The sequence below is a fragment of the Podarcis erhardii genome (genome assembly GCF_964252035.2).
Source record: "Podarcis erhardii genome assembly, chromosome: 6".
NCBI lineage: Eukaryota > Metazoa > Chordata > Lepidosauria > Squamata > Lacertidae > Podarcis > Podarcis erhardii.
This window is the reverse complement of record NC_138510.1, coordinates 29,077,226-29,094,224: the sequence shown is the minus strand read 5'-3', so window position 1 is coordinate 29,094,224 and position 16,999 is coordinate 29,077,226. Positions and strand designations below refer to the sequence as shown.

Below are 16,999 nucleotides of genomic sequence, written 5' to 3'. Positions count from 1 at the left end.
GAAGGCAAAAACCAACAATTTAGCAAACATGCAATAAATTCAGTGTTGCAAAAGAAGCAATCTTAAATGAAATACGTAAGTACAAAGCAAAAAGAAATTTGACAATAAACTTCAAACTGCTGGTACAAGGTCTTATTTACTCCAGGGAGCCTCAGCTGCCTGGTTTAGGCTTTATCTGCACAATACATTTAAAGCAGTATTATACCACATCAATCTGTCCTGTTCAGGGAAGTTTTTAATCTGTGATATTTCAGTGTATTTTTTGTTTCTATGGAAGCCGCCCAGAGTGGCTGGGGAAACCCAGCCAGATGGGCAGGGTACAAATAATAAATTATTATTATTATTATTTATCTGTCATGGCTTTCCTCCAAAGAATCACACAAATTGCAGTTTAAGGGTGCTGAGAGTTCTTAGAAAATCCTTCTTCCCCTCACAGAGCTACAATTGCCAGAGTGGTTTAATAGTCAGTCCCTCTTCCCAGGGATCTCTGGGAAATATAACTAGGCCCTTGTAAGTGACCAGCTCTGCCAGCTGCTGGCAACATTTATTATTTCCTAACCAAAGGGAGCAGCAAAAAGAAACAGCAGTCCTTTTAATTACAAGGGCCGAGCACGCTCTGTTTACTTCCTACATAGTTTGTGGCTCTCTTTTGCTCACCACCCCATCCTATTTCAAACTTTCCTTCCCAAACACTTCTTTGGGCTTGGGATTACAACATTATCAAACATTTATCTTCTCGATTGATTCTATCCATGATTCTATCCTCCTGGCTTTAACCTTGAAGTAATCAAGTGAATGCCAAAGAGAAATTCAAGTTTCTCTGGGGAGGTAGTTGCCTCATGGCACTAACATTACTGCAATCTCTTTCACTTGTGCCAAAGCAAAAGCGTACCTGGTACTCCAGCCTTATCAAAGGACGAACTGGAACTAGAAAGCAGTAATTTTTGCATGGCAGAGACTTTCCAGGAAATTATCCTCTGAACTTTTTTTTTTTTGTCCCCAACTGAAAGAATAATGTAAATTTAATAATAATAATAATAATAATAATAATAATAATAATAATAATTTATTATTTATACCCGCCCATCTGGCTGGGTTTCCCCAGCCAACTGGGAGGCTTCCAACAAAATATTAAAAATACAATAAAACAACAGAAAACTTCCCTAAGCAGGGCTGCCTTCAGATGTCTTCTAAAAGTCAGATAGTTGTTTATTTCCTTGATATCTGATGGGAGGGCGTTCCACAGGGCAGGTGCCACTACTGAGAAGGTCCTCTGCCTGGTTCCCTATAACCTCACTTCTTGCAGTGAGGGAACCGCCAGAAGGCCCTCAGAGCTGGACCTCAGTGTCCAGGCTGAACTGTCATCTGGATATCTATGAGTGCTTCTGGATGGGTGCGCAAGCTTCCTTTTCTTTTTTTGCATCTGCACAAAGATGTTGCCATCAAGATGTTAGCCTATGTTTCCTCTACCTCCCCACCCCACATTTACTCCCCACCCCACATTAATCTGAAGTTCATCTTTGAATTTGAGAAATCAAAGAAACCTGTTGCAATTAACTCATTTGTAGTGTTGGCCCGTGGAAGAGCAGGGTCTCTGGGAAGGGGTACTTGACCTCCTTAGAATCTCCCTATTCCCTGGATTGCAGCCCTTTCTTCCTTGCTCCATTCACTTGCATGGAGCAGAGGAGAAGAGGAGGGGGCTGGAGCTGAGCATCCCCTTAAAGGTTGAATGCAGCACTTCTCTTGCTCTTGGATGAACATGAGGAGAGAGGGAGAGTGCCCAAATCGTATTTTTTTGCCTGAAGTGGCAGAAGAATTTAAGAGATCTTGCCTGTGTGGAGCTATTCTCATTGTTAAATCAGATTTCCGTGAATGTTTCTAATAATTGTGGGCTACTAATGTCCTTTGCCACTGCTCATAGATTTCCATCATGTTGGACATGGGTTTGTTTGAGGCAACAACTCGAGGAAGAATGTGCCAAGAGCAACAGAATAAATTCTGATAGAAGTTCTAAAATTTAGTCAACAGGGATACCCAAATTGTCTACTGAAACTTGCCAAACCTTGGGTTGGAACAGGGCAACAGTTCAGATGGGCAATAGGCATGCCTAGCAGGTAGGGAAAGAACAGAGGGAGTCTGCCAGAATGGCTGGTTGGTGAATTACTAGATTGTGAGTTACGGTATATACTGGCATGAGAGTCACTGCTCTCAAAAGAACTATATATCCTTTTTATGAGCATTCAGGGCCTCCGCTTTGCTGCTTGGTTCTGTTGACAGCTCCAGTAATGTCAGATTCCTTCTGCCGTGGCTCAGAGAAATGTATACTAGCTCTTTTGTTATGAGCATATTGTTCCATTGAAATATGAGTTCTTGAAAAATAACACTGTTGGCTCTAGACTTGCGCTGTTCTCTCATCCAGTCTCCAAATACTGCGAAACTTAACTTCCTTCATAAATACTTAGCCATTGTCGCTGGGTAGCAATTGCACAAAGGTCAATGGAACCATTGCTGCCTGTCTATGAAAATGGCGCAAGAGCTGGCAAAACTAATCTATGCATTATGGGGAGAAAGGAGACAGCCGATCACAATTTTGCCATTTTTAGCAGCTGCCCCAGCACAATTTTGTATGTCTAAGTTACATTCTCTTAAGTGCCAGGTGTCATGCTTGAGGAAATGTGGCCAAAATCAGAAGCTGAATCCAATCAACTTGTCGCTTAATCTGGGCAAGATGTGAATGGTGGATGACTAGACAAAAGAAAGGGGTGGGAAATATTTTCTGCTTATAGTTTAGGGATCATGCAGACAAACTGTGCTGCGAGTGAAAATAAAAATAAAACCATAGCATTCTAGAATCCAAAGGGGTTGTGACACATCAGGGGGGTATTACTAGCAGACCCCATTTTTATATGTCCTTCTCCCCATCCAGAAAATTAGGCTACCACCAGGCAGAATGAAACTCTTGCCAATCCCTAGTCTGACTAGCTGCTTGTGGAGTTTCTGAGCCCCAGTCCCTTCAGTCCACCTCTGGAAAGGAAATGAACAAGAGGAACTTTACTTTGCCAGAGTCCACAGGACACTGAACTTAATGAAACGTTGTGAAATATCATTATAGTACAATGGATAGTGTTATAACACAAGGGGCAGTCATGGGGAAAAATTTTGTGAGAATTTCACGTTTAAGCCGAAGAAGCCAAATGCCCAGCTGTAAAAGGAAATTTATTTGGAGAAGGGTGGGTGGGAATAGGGAAATCGTTAACGCTTCTCCAGACTTCACCAGACATACTTCCAGGATCATTCCTGCAGTAAATTATGAGGACTAGGAATTCAGTGAGGAGAACAGTGTTGTGTTGCACTCAAGTGTATTTTTCAGGCTTCCCATAGGCTGGCTACTGTGAGAACAGGATGCTGGGCTACTAGACTGACCTTTGACCTGACCCTATGTCCTTATGGATTCCATGATGGAAGAAAAGTGAGATATATATGTAAGAATTTAAAATATAATAAAAACAAAGGGTGATTTTGTCTCAAGCACCTAGCTTCAGATGGATGCTCTGCCCCAGTGCAAAGCTGGAAAATGTTTATTCAGGAGCAATCCTTTAAATCCCTAGCTATAGAAGAAACACTGTCCCTGGACGCTGTCATTGTTACTTCTTCTGGGCACTAGGCCAAGTCTGTCTTGTTTGCCTGAGGTTTTTAAATGGTATTTCAGATCTTTGTTGTAATACCTTTATTTTCTTTTTTCATATTGTAAGATGGCCTTGAAGTCTTCTTCCTTCTTTCCTTTTTAAATGGAGAGATGAGATATGACAATCCTGTCTTGTTTTGCTCCTGCAATGACTGGGTAGAATCGTTCTGCTCTCCCCAGCTGTCTCCTTGTCCATCTTTCTTCTCCACCTGTCCCTCACTAGCCTCTCCTGCTTGAGAGTCCATGCTGGGTCAGCGCTAATCTTGTGACCACACAGTGGTTGCCTGTTTATAATCTCTGCTGTCAGCTGCTTGATTTGAGAAGGAACGGGGACAGGTTCTCCTGGCTAGAGGGAGCCAAGCTCTTTTTAAAGTAAGAAGAACCCTGCTGGATCAAGTCAAAGGCAAATCGAGAAAATTGTTTTCTGCTGCTCCAGAGAAACGGACTCGGAGCAATGGTTCCAAACTACAAGAAAAAAGATTCCACCTAAACATTAGGAGGAACTTCCTGACAGTGAGAGCTGTTCGACAGTGGAATTTGCTGCCAAGGAGTGTGGTGGAGTCTCCTTCTTTGGAGGTCTTTAAGCAGAGGCTTGACAACCCTATGTCAGGAGTGCTCTGATGGCGTTTCCTGCTTGGCAGGGGGTTGGACTCAATGGCCCTTGTGGTCTCTTCCAACTCTATGATTCTATGATTCTATGAGTCCAGCAGCATCCTGTTCTCACTGTGGCCAACCAGATGCCTGTGGAAAGTCTGCAAGCAGTACATGAGCAAAAACAGCACTCTTCCCTCCTGCAGTTTCTGGCAACCGGTGTTCAGAGGCCAACTGCTACTGACAGTGGAGGTGGAATATAGGCATCATGGCGAGTAGCCGCTAATAGACTTGTCCTTCATGAACTTGTCGAAACCTCTTTTAAAGCCAACCAACTTGGTGGCCATCACTGCGTCCTGCAGGAATGAGTTCCATAGCCTATTTGCTGCTACTGAGTTGCATTCTGCTATCTAAGCAAATAACCCAGTCTGCATTGTATTTTCTTACAAGGGAGACCAGCAGCAAAACATTGCAGCATGTGGATTGCTCCTTTTGGGTTCAAGGTAGCCAACCATGCGCTCTCTCAGGATACTCTATTCCCTTCGTCTCTAGTTTTGTAAAAAATACATATGTTCTACATCTTCTCAACTATCAGCATGTTCACTCCTCATTGGGGTATTTTGGACTCCTTTAGATTTTCTCCCCTTAACATTTTATATTTGTAGCTCTATAAATCTTGATCATCCAGGGATCCTGGTAATGCTTCCTTCTGCATGTGTGGTGCTGTTTAGGCTACATAAGGATCGCCACTTGGAAAATGAGTTGGTTCGTGATATTTTGCATAATTCCATTGCTGCTGGTCAGTGAGGAAACTGAAGGGAGGCTATGCAGGATTTTGAAATCCAATCAGCAGTGCTGACAAGTAGGCTTCTTATTCAGCATCCCCTCTAGTTCCTTGGATTTCACTAGGTATTGACTACATATCTGCAAAATAGAAAGGCATTCCTACAACGCTAAGATTCTGAACTTTGTGGTTGGTACCAAATCCTGTAACTTGCATAGTGTTCATGCAGTATTGCAAAGTACACAGCTCCCTAGCCAACAGCTCTTTAGCTATTGGACTCTAAAATGCCACAAGCATGATATCTGGTGTGCTTGTATGTACACCCATCTGTTCTCTGCTACTGATACTTGAATAACTGTTTGGTTTGGTTTACATAGCTACATGGGAAGCTGTTTAGCTCAGTCCGTTGGTACATCTAGCTGAGTATTGTCAGTGCCTGACTGGCAGTAGCTCTCTAGAGATTCAGAACCCGATGCTTCAAAGGCCTGCCTGGAGATGCTGGAAACATAAGAGGAGCCTGCTGAATCAGGCCAGTGGCTCATCCAGTCCAGCACCCTGTTCTCATCGTGGCCAACCAGGTGCTTGTGCGAAACTCACAAGCAGGACTTGAGCATAAGTACACTCTTCCAACAGTTGGTATTCAGAAGCATTGCTGCCTCCAAGCATGGAGGGAGAGCATAGCCATCAGGGCTAGTAGCCTTTGATAGGCTCATCCTCCATGAAATTGTCGAATCCTCTTTGAAAGCCATCCAAGTTGGTGGCCATTACAGCCTCTTGAGGAAGCAAGTTCCATAGTTTAACTATGCGCATCATGAGGATGCTCTGCCACTGAGCTGTGGCTCTTTCCCAGCAGCACCACACAAGAGCAGCTCATGATGTTACTAGCTGTGGTTAGAGTGATGGTTCTATCTCCAGTGCCAGCAGTGCTATCGTCTCTGCATTCCTCCTCATGGTCCTGGATGCCATCAGTGTCGTGGCTGCTATCTGCCACATTCTCTCCAAATGCCCTATGGGAAGTTACAACACAAGGCAGCCTTTGACAACAGATTGCAATGACCGCAGCAGCACCAACCAACAAATAACTGTGGCTCAAAGTCATTGTGTACAGTATTTTTGGAGCTTTGTAGGTGTACAGCCTTCAGTCCCTCCCCCTTTAGATGGAATATGGGCAAGTGGAAATAATTTAGAAAAATGATGTTGCAAGATGTGAAGAATGCCTATTACTGCAGAATGTGTTGTTTGTTAATATGGATTAAAAAAAAAAGGAAAAGAGCGCCCTTTGCAAATCAGTGTTTTAGCTGAGCGGTTTTGCAGACTTTCGATCTTGAGGGATCTATTTCTAGAGTTTTTCAAGGATCTCATGCACACTGCAAAGGATTTGGGTATGTGTTCTAGGGCGCACACTCATCTGATGCATGGTGCTAGCAAGGCATGTTGGGTCTTTCCATCGCCCTTGCCAGAACTACAAATGCAGCCAAGAACATGTGCAGCATTCTTCTGTAGCTGCACATTGCAGAAGAAAAATCAGTGGTGGGCAAGCTGCCTTTCAAGAAGATGTATCTGCCATTACTGATATTTTCCTTGAGGAACCCCCTGTTACTTTCCAGGGAACCCCAGGGATCCAAGCAACATAGTTTGAAGAAAAAACACCAACACTGTTCTGGTCACTGTCAAGATCTCCATCTACTTTGCAAACACGGGGAAGCACAAAAAGAAAGAGATTTAAGTGCCGCTTGAGAAAAAAACATTAATTTCCTTCAACCACAAATTTTTATGCAGATGACTCCCAGACTTACCTTTCTGCTCCTGACATTTCCCCCACCTCAATACAGTATCTCTAGCTGGCTCTGAAATTTCATCCTAGCCATCTCAGTCATGCCATACTCTTAACCTGAATGTGTTTGAAAGCAGAACGCATAATCCTTATCTATTGCCCATTGCCTGCCACTCCACACTTCTGTGTCATTGTTCAGTTCTGCCTGCCCCCCCCCTCTCTCTCTCACCTTCAGCTTCTTTGTTTCTGCACTTATTCCTAAAGTTGCTTTCAACTGACAACTTGCCATAGGTGCACACTCAGTCTGTGTGTGCATGTCATCAGTGCTGCTCTGTTGCTGCACTGTGATGTTATCACATTTCAAGTGCTCATGCGTGCAGAGACTCTAAACTATTTTTTCCTGAAGCTTTTGCATAAGGTTCACATTTTTTCTTGTCCGACTCTGTACCTCATTTACTGTCTCCCTTTCCCCCACTCCCGTCTTAATCCATGCTCTTCCTTAAGAATGCAGACAACTGCCTTCTCTATATACAGTGGTACCTCGGGTTAAGAACTTAATTGGTTCTGGAGGTCCGTTCTTAACCTGAAACTGTTCTTAACCTGAGGTACCACTTTAGCTAATGGGGCCTCCCGCTGCTGCTGTGACGCCGCCATGCGATTTCTGTACTCACCCTGAAGCAAAGTTCTTAACCCAAGGTACTATTTCTGGGATAGCGGAGTCTGTAACCTGAAGCGTCTGTAACCCGAGGTACCACTGTATATAAAAAACTCCCTTTCCTACCTTAATATCATGCTGCCCTCAGCATAATAGTCTGTCTTGATTCTCCCTCTACTCAGTTTCATTGGATGACCCTGGGCTCTAGAATTTTGAGATAGAAAGCAACACCTCCTTCTTCTCTGTTCCCCCACCAAAGTCCTCTCCATCCTTCATTTTTTGTCCTGCCTGCACTGCTTAGATTGTAGATAAATAAGCCTGGAGTTGTGTCACCTCTGTATCCCTTAGGGCACCCAGGATGCTGTTAGAGCTAAGCGAGTAGCAAATTTGCTGTAGTAAGCAGTCTCCCATTCACTTCTCCTGGGTGCCTCTCAGCCCACGGGTGCAGAAACAGAGTATTGTCATAAATCTCTGAATGTCATCAGCTGTCACTGTAATCTCCAAGCTGTAGACAGCAGCAGCAGAAACAGCAAGGGCTCCTACTCTGCCTACTCTCATTGCAGCAGGAATGATTTCCTCCTATGAGGGTGGTGGGTGGGATTGGTAATTAAAAGGATGCCTCTTATCTCCTACTGTTGCCATTAGACACCGGTAAGGACTTTAACAGAGAGAAAGATGAATGGTGAGGATCCAGAGAGGAAGCTATTGAAGCCAGCAACGCTTATGCTGTGCTCTTGTCATCTTCCATTTGTCTAATAGTAGAACATAAGGATTTCCTAAACTCAGAAGGTTGACAGTAGCTAGGCACTTGAACATCATCTGTGCAGGCAGATGTGTGCCACCCCTTCAGTCACTCTCACTCTATCCTTCACTACCCTTTTTAAGTCTGGGGACACACATGCAGGTGTTTCTGTATCTCTCTGTGTACATGCACACCTTTAAAATGAAAAATCCTAAGTAGTGCACCCAAGTGCAAAAGCAAATGTTACTAGCCTTAGTTATCACGTTTCACAAAACAGTGGCATCTTGGTTCCCGAACGGCTTACAAATTGACTCCCAAATGCCGCAAACCCGGAAGTAAGCGTTCCAGTTTGCAAACTTTTTTTGGAAGCCAAATGTTCGACATGGGGTCCACTTGAGTTCAGAAAGCTTTTGCAGCCAATTGGAAGCTGTGCCTTGGTTTCCGAACCATTTTGGGAGTCGAACGGACTCCCAGAATGGATTAAGTTTGAGAACCGATAGTTTCCCGGTTGAGGTTTGTGCAAGAGTGATGAAGAGACCTTGTGCAAAGGCACTATTATCTACCTACCTACCTACCTATCATCTATCTATCTATCTATCTATCTATCTATCTATCTATCTATCTATCTATCTATCTAAAAGCCTGGTTTATATACCACAATTACAGTCCCCAAAATTATCCACCACATGTTGAGATCTTGAGAGAATGGGTCATTGAAATTCAAACATGCTCTCATTATGCAACAGTTGATGGAATTAGGCATTCTAGTATCTTTTGGGCTGCTGGAAATAAAATGGCTGGGTTGTACTGACTCAGGAAGCAAATGTAAGTAGGGCTGTGGCAGTAGAGGCCACCTATCAACACTGGCAACACATACACACACCCCAAATTAGCTACATATATATAGGGGGGAGAGAGAGAGACACACACACACAGAAGGAAACAATGAGCTTCCGTACTGCAGATATATAATGGGTAGTTTTTACTTAATAGATTTTCTGCAGTGAAGGAAAATCTGGATTAAATACTTTAAAAGTATGGGTTGGCATTTTGACAGTGGTATCATTGTGTGGATGCTGAGGAAATTTTTTTTTTTTGCAGGCATGAGCCACACCAAATCTACAATAAGCTCCCATCTGGAAGGACCCTTGGCAAGGGGCAACATCCATTATATCCTAAAAGGCTCTGATTGAAGGCAATTCACTATGCTTTTTAATAACTGCATGGCAAGGAGACATTGAACAGACGTGATTCAATGCCCTGAACATGTATTTGAATGCCTTGCTTCTTGGCTCTTCCCAAAGGCAGCTGGTTGGCAGTGGTTCAGATGGACGTCTGGGCCAGATGGACCTTGGCCTGATCTTTTAAGGCCAATTCTTACACTAGGGCACCCCCCCCCTTTTTTGCAAACAATCATGCATTTGCACAATAACTGCATTTATTATCTGTAAAAAAGGCTTCAGACATTTTTCTGTTGAAGTAGCACTTCTGTTCCTAGAAGGAGAGATAAAAATAAAATCTGGACTGAAAGTGGGTGGTGAATGAGGGTCGATCAGCATTCAGCTGGAACTCAGCCCCAGAACCTGTTTTCAGTTTTGGGGCCCAGCCCTTGAGCATATATAGAATCGTAGAGTTGGAAGGCACCCTGAGGATCATCTAGTGAAGCAGCAGAACTACTGAGGATGTGCAGAGTTCCTTTTCCTAACTAGAGAGCAAACCAAACCATTCCCACACTCCAGTAATTGGGGATCAGGGCCTTCCCCATTACGTACCTATATAGCTTCTCAGGTCTGTAAATGAAATGATGTTAAGAAGCTGGAGCAGACCAGAGGCCCATCCAATCTAGCATTCTTCTCTAATATTAACCAGCCAGATTTTTATTTATTTATATGAGAATTTGTAAGCTGCCAACGCCTGAGAAAAATACCGTGGAAGTGTACTATACAAGCATCAAAACATCATAAAATACAGAACATATGGCCAACACTGAATCAAATTAATTCCCCAAAAGGGGTTGATGAAACAAAAACCAGATGCCTCTGGGAAGCCCACGTGAATGCAGCAACACCCGCCCTGTGTCATTTCTGTCCCCCAGTAACTGGTATTCATTCAGATGCATTCTGCGTTGTATTTAGCACAAGGACTGCTGCCTGCACAGTGGTACTTTCTCTCCACATGAACCCCTTCCAAATCTGCTCCAGAGGATTGTCAGAAACCTCAGAAGACATTTCTTTTTTTGGGGGGGGGGCATACTCATGGTTAAACAGCAGGTTCTGCTCAGCTCAGTTTGTAAATAGATAAATGCAGGGTTGGCACATTAGATTTCAGTGATCACAAGAATATGCAAGTAAGGACTGTGAGAATAACAAGATTAGCAAGAAGCTTACTTGGTTATGAGAGGCAGGAGGATACACACATATGTATCTCACATACATACAAATGCACATATATGTATGATGGATGCATAATCTTCTTCTTTGGCGATCACTCGTAGCCGAGTAAGATTGTCTTCCATGAACACGATCTTAACAGTTGAGTCTGTAAGTGACTGTGGAGGCCAATTCTGGATCCACACGTCCTTCCACAATGGGGACATAGGTTTCCGGGCAGGAGTTGATCACAGTGAGGGTTTGCCAAACATGCCTTCCTCTTAGCACATTTCTCCCTTTCATCCTGAGTCCGAGCGTCTTCAAAGTCCATGACACCTTTGGTAAAGGCTGTTCTGCGACTGGAGTGCTCCAGTTTTAAGATTTGCCTTGAGAGAGTCTCTAAACCTCTTTTGTTGACCACCAGCATTATGCTTTCCATTTTTAAGTTCGGAATAGAGTAGATGTTTTGGAAGACGATAATCAGGGATCTGCACAACATGACCAGTCAATTGAAGTTGATGTTGAAGAATCGTTGCTTTGACACTTGTGATCTTTGCTTCTTCCAGTACACTGGCATATACCATACATGTAGGTGAAAAACAAAATCCACTTACTGCTTAGAGTTGAACTATGCCTTCAGTTTGGATAAAAGCTTTTTAGGTGTGTGTGTGTGTATGTGTGTATATATATATATATATAGGGTATATAATGATTGGGTACTCTTCTGCATGGGAAAAGCTAGTATATCCAAGGAACAGTTAGGCTTAACCCCTTTCCTCTGATACTCTAGCTGTCAATTGGAGGCCCGAGCTTTTTCTTAGAACATGTTGACTCCACAACCCCACCATCATTCTGACATGGTTATCATCCTTTGTTTCACATTCTACTCCTTTTCACGTGTTATTCACATGGAGGACTCTCACACATACACAGGAGTAGGAGCAGGGCGATGCCACAGGGCCTGCCCAGACACCACTCTTGCCCTGATGTCCACGAGTTGAGTGCAGATGCCACACTTTTCTACTTCTGGGGCAAGTCTGCAGCCATGTGCCTTCTTAGATAAGCAGACTGAAACTGGTACCTTCAGTGAGTAGATGCCTCTGGGTCAGAAGCTGCTTCATATAGAGTCAGACCACTGACCCATTTAGCATTGTCACTGTTGCCCACTCTGACTGCCAGTGGGTTTCGTCTTTCCCTGTCTTGCCTGGAAATTGCCATGGAACCTGGCACGATCTGCATGCAGTGCATATGCTCTACAACTGATTCAGTAGGAAGCCAATATTACAACCACTACTGCATGTCTGCTAAAGCCTCTGTTGGTGACTACCACTCTGTGCTGGGTACAGTGCACACTGCCTGCTTGCATTTACTCTTTGGCCTATTCTCTGGCTGCTTCCTATCTAATAAGAGACACACTTTATGTACGGGCACAGTGGTTGAATAATTCATATCCCAAGATACGCAGAGCAGATGTGATTCCCACATTGCCTGGCAGTTGTTCCCTTTCTCTGGCCCACAATTGCTTTTGTCTAGAGCTGACTAGACGAAAATGTCACTCCGGACACTAAAACCGGTCTCCTGGTCTAGAATTATCCAGCAAAACTGATTGGCAGCAGGTTCAGGGCAGATAAAAGAAAACTTTTCTTTTCAAAATTGCATGCAATTAACAAGGTTGCGCAGCTCCAAGGTGTTGTGGTGGCTGTTCTTACAGATGGCTTTACCCTGCAAAGGAGCAAATTAGATTGATTCACAGAGAGAAGTCTTTCAGGCAGTCTACCGCTATTGCCAGTAGCTAGAAATGGCCCTTGAAAGATGGGTACTCAGGCCTGCCTTTGTTATGAGCATGCCAAGGTTACCTAAGTGTCCACTGTTAACTTCATCTTGCCCAGCTATCTGGTTTTTCCCTCCAAGGGGAATCCAAACCCCATTGCGCTGGGGTGGTGATGGAGTGAGTGGCATCCGTCCCTCACCTGCAGAGTGAGCAGAAGGGCAGCTGGTGGGATCCATGCCAGTGGCAGCCAGCAAAACCCTCCAAATCAGGGCTTTCCAGAGAAAGGGCAGGATCTGTTAGTTCTGAAGCCAGCCCCACTGCTGCTGTTTAATGGTATTGAGCCCAATCTTTGTCCAGTTGCTGTGCCAGCTCCAGGCCGGCATTGTGGTCTGCTTGCCCCTCCACCTTTTGCTTTGGCTTTCATGCATGGCAGATCTGTGGATGAAGCAGCCCTGCCCCTCTGGAAAGCCCCATCAGGGATACCTTTTATTTCATAGTACTGTAAACAAAAATGGCAGCTGTGTGTCTTTGAGTTTGTGACACTAGTGAATATGGATGCTTAAAAGGATTGCTTCTGTCCAGGGGTTGAACCAGTGGTCGCATTTCAAAATTTGAGATAGTGGGAGGGGAAAAGATGGAGACTCATCAGATCTGAGGTGGCTGCTTACTGCCAGCGCCTTCACATTTGCCTTTTAAATATCAACTTGGTGGTCTTTCCGAGTCATCATCAAAAGCTTTAGGGAAGCTTTTAATATCTGAAGGACTATTGTATTTTAATATTTTGTTGGAAGCCGCCCAGAGTGGCTTGGGAAACCCAGACAGATGGGTGGGGGAATGAATGAATGAATACATACATACATACATACATACATACATACATACATACATACCACCACCATCATCATCATCATGCCACAGAGCTGTGCCATCTCTGTGTTTCACTACCGAGTGGCTGTTGCACCATCATGTTGCCTTTATTGATTCAGAAGATTCTCCTTTTTGTGAGCAGTGCCATACATTTTGTGTTGTACACAACACCAAAGGGGACGTGGGCCTACTGAATTCTCACTGATGCTAAGGCTGTGGACAGGCACATATAATTTGATCAGTGAATGAGCCAATTAAACACTTTAAAAAATAAATGCTGGCTTTCGTCCAGGATCATGGAAATCATTTTCTTTTTAACTTTTCATTTGTCTGCTTTTACAAATAAGATGGAACAAACATGCTAATGACTGGATGTACAGGCTATCATTTAAAATAAGTTTTAGGAAGCTGGGCGCAAGCAATCTGAGGGAGAGAGGAGCAAGACCGAATGTGGAGTCAGCATTCAATTTGTTGATTGCAGTACAGCTTTCAAAAGGGGTTCTTGTAAAACCAGACAGAAGCCACTCCTGACTTCAAGGTGCCAATTGGGAAAAGCTTTGATGTGGTTTGGTTCTTGATTTTTAATTATCTTCACATCCTTGGGTTTGTTTGCTGTTTGAAAGGCTGTCTCCTTAAGGGATGCCATGATAGATCTGGATAAGAAGAAACCTGACTGCGCCCATTTCTCTCTCATCAGGTCATTATTGAAAGATACAAGGGGGAGAAGCAGCTGCCTGTGCTGGATAAGACCAAATTCCTAGTCCCTGACCATGTCAACATGAGTGAATTGGTAAAAATAATCCGGTAAGTCAAAGGCCTCAAAGCAGCCAGCTGTGATCTGCAATCAAGGGTTATTTTTTTGGCATGGGAACAGCTTGCCCTTCCTTGTCCTTCTAACTAGCTTCCTAAAGTAGGACATGGGGATAGGGCAGTCCTCTTCTATGAATTAGAAGGGTGATGAGGCTGCTGCAAAGGGTGCAGCATGGCTTCTCATCATTCACTGACTTAATGAGCTGAAGGAACAGCAGGTAGTGCTGCTGCTTGGGGGAAGCAGAAAGGATATTTCCCTGAATCTATACCATCATCAGATCTGTAGGCACTCCAGATGCCGACCAGGTTTGCCACCAAAAGATGCCATCTCTCTCTTTTGAGCTATTTGTGGCATCTTTGGGTCTGAACAAATAAGTGAATTGGATTCCACTGTGCAGGTCCGCCTGCTAGCTCTGCAGAAGTAACTGCTTCTAGGTTAGATTACTGCAGCGTATTATAAGTGGGGCTGCCACTGAAGATGGTTCGGAAAGTTTAGCCAGTACAGAATTCAGAAGCTGAGTTGCTCACTGGGGGAAGAGAGTTTGAGCATTTAATGCCAATCCTGGCCCAATTGCACTGGCATCCAATTTAGTTTCCGGGCCCAATTCAAATTGCTAGTTTTGACCTATAAAGCTTAAATGGCTCAGGACTGCAATACCTCAAGGACCTCTCACATGAACTGACCTGGACCCTGCGATCATCATCGGAGGCCCTTTTTCATGTGCCCTCTTTACGTGGGGCACAGAGGGCAGCAACACAAGAGCAGGCCTTTTCTGCAGTGGCCCCGCACTTGTGGAATGCTCTCCCCAGGGAGGCCCACCAGATGCCTTCATTACATATCCTTGGGTACCAGGCCAAAACATTCCTTTTCTCCCAAGCCTTGGGCTAATTAAACAACCTATGGCCCTTTAAACTGTGTTTGTTGTGCTCAGGTATGTTATTATTTTGGTTTGTGTGTTTTTATGTTGTTCCACTGTAAACTGCCCTGTGATCCTCGGGCGAAGGGCGGCACAGAAATGGAATAAATTGATTAATACTGAACTTCCTTCTCCCCCTCTCCACCAGTCGCCGGCTGCAGCTGAATCCCACCCAGGCCTTCTTCCTGTTGGTGAACCAGCACAGCATGGTGAGTGTTTCCACCCCTATCTCTGAGATCTATGAGCAAGAGAAGGACGAAGACGGCTTCCTCTACATGGTCTACGCCTCGCAGGAGACCTTTGGCTACTGAGCGCCTGTCTGCACCAGAGGACTGACTCCACAAACTGTTGCGTTGACATCCCTGCCTCCCCAACACTCCCCCCGCCCCCGCCCCCTTGGCACACCAGTGCAGACAAGAGGCCTGTGGCTCGGGAGCAGCACAAAAAGCAACTGGTGTGCCTTCACCTTTGCAGTGCAACAGACCAAGCTAGTTCTGTGTGTGTATGATTGCGTGACCCACAAGTCTCTACTTCCTTGCCCTTGACCCCCTGTGTGGAACACTTGTTGCGTCCCCCTTCCTTCCCCGCTGCGTGCGCTTTCTCTGTCTCCTTTTCTGTCTCTGTTGTCATCATGTCCTTTTTTCTTAGTCCAATGCCAAATTGATGGAGCTTGTGGCAGGCGGAGGAAGAAAAAACGCCACCGCTACAGCAAGGGGAGGGGCTTATCCGCTGAACTTTTATTAAAGGGCCAGAAATCTGAAGGCAAACAAACAAAAACAAATAACTACCACTGCTCTTGCGTTTTTAATTACTTGCATATCAATTCTTGGTGCTACAGAGTAGATGTAGGCGTCTTCTACAGGACTGTGTATAATGTATATCTCTTAGATTTATTTTATTTTGTAAGCACGACGGGGGAATATAATTTGCTATTATGTATTATGTAGATTTTGAAAAACAAACAAACCAAGCCCAAGCTTCTTTGCACTTTAAAACGTAGTAGAGGTGAGCGTGGAATTAGCTTAATTTTCACAGATCTGCCGTACCCTGTGCTGTGTCTCTGTCGATATTTATACTTGCCTTTTTAGGATTGTTTTTGTTTCGTTTTTTTAAAGCCAGCCCCTCTCCTTTCTTGCATGCACGAGTTTCTTTTCCTTTTTTTTTCTAATTTTCTTTGTCCCATTGTGGCAAGCAGACCATTCACTCAAGGAATGTACTGATTTATATTGCTTTTTTCCTCTTTTTTAAAATTTATGATACCAAAAACGTGTGTGTATGACAGGAAAAACTCCCCACCCAGTTGAATCTATACAAATAACTATATAAATAAAGATAAGTTAAAATTGTGTCTTGTTGTCAGAGCAATAGATTTCACTTGCCCCAATCTCAGACGTCCCATACAGTCAGACTGAAAGGGGTGACGAGGACTCGTGACAGCATGCCTGTTCTCTGCTTGTGTCCTTGTGCCACAAACTTCCACGGAAACGCTGAACCTAGTTCTGCAGTGTAAATGGAGCTGTAAATGGAACATGTGCACAAACCTCTGTGCATTGGTGGAGCCCTGGAGCAGAGCTTTCCAAACTTTTCATGTCAGTGACACAATGTTTAGATGTGCATCATATCGTGACACAGTAATTCAGTTTTACTAGCAAGTGGCATGTTAAACTAACCCCTTTCCAGCCCCGGAAAGAGAATTACACATCTTCACACTGCAGCCCTAGAGAATGTATTTGGCTAACGGAGCCACTGGTGGTTTGTTTTTTTTAGTAAACCAGAAGATGGCTTCTGGGCCTATTAGGCCTGGTTCCCTTGTTACTGTCTAGGGGATTGGGAACCTCTGTGACTATAACTCCCAACGTCCCTTGCCCTTAGACCTGCTGGTTGAGATTCATAGGTGCCTGAAGGACTTCCTCACTACCCCAAGGAACCAAGCTGTAATGTAGTTCTTGTTCATGAGCTCTACCGCAGTGATGGGGAGGCATGAGGCTCACTGGCTACTGTAAGCCTCTTCGACTATTAGCCCTTTCAGGTGCA

At 44.3% G+C, this 16,999-nt stretch overlaps 1 protein-coding gene across 1 annotated transcript in view; it reads left to right on the top strand.

Annotated features, from left to right (window-relative positions):
* The window catches only part of MAP1LC3A (microtubule associated protein 1 light chain 3 alpha), a 37,971-nt gene extending 21,660 nt beyond the window's left edge, over positions 1 to 16,311 (top strand). The window contains exons 3-4 of the mRNA XM_081866816.1: positions 13,936 to 14,042; positions 15,114 to 16,311. Coding sequence (XP_081722942.1) covers positions 13,936 to 14,042; positions 15,114 to 15,276 — 270 coding nt within the window. The 3' untranslated portion in view covers positions 15,277 to 16,311. The remainder of the gene's footprint in view (positions 1 to 13,935; positions 14,043 to 15,113) is intronic.
* The last annotated feature ends 688 nt before the right edge of the window (positions 16,312 to 16,999 follow it).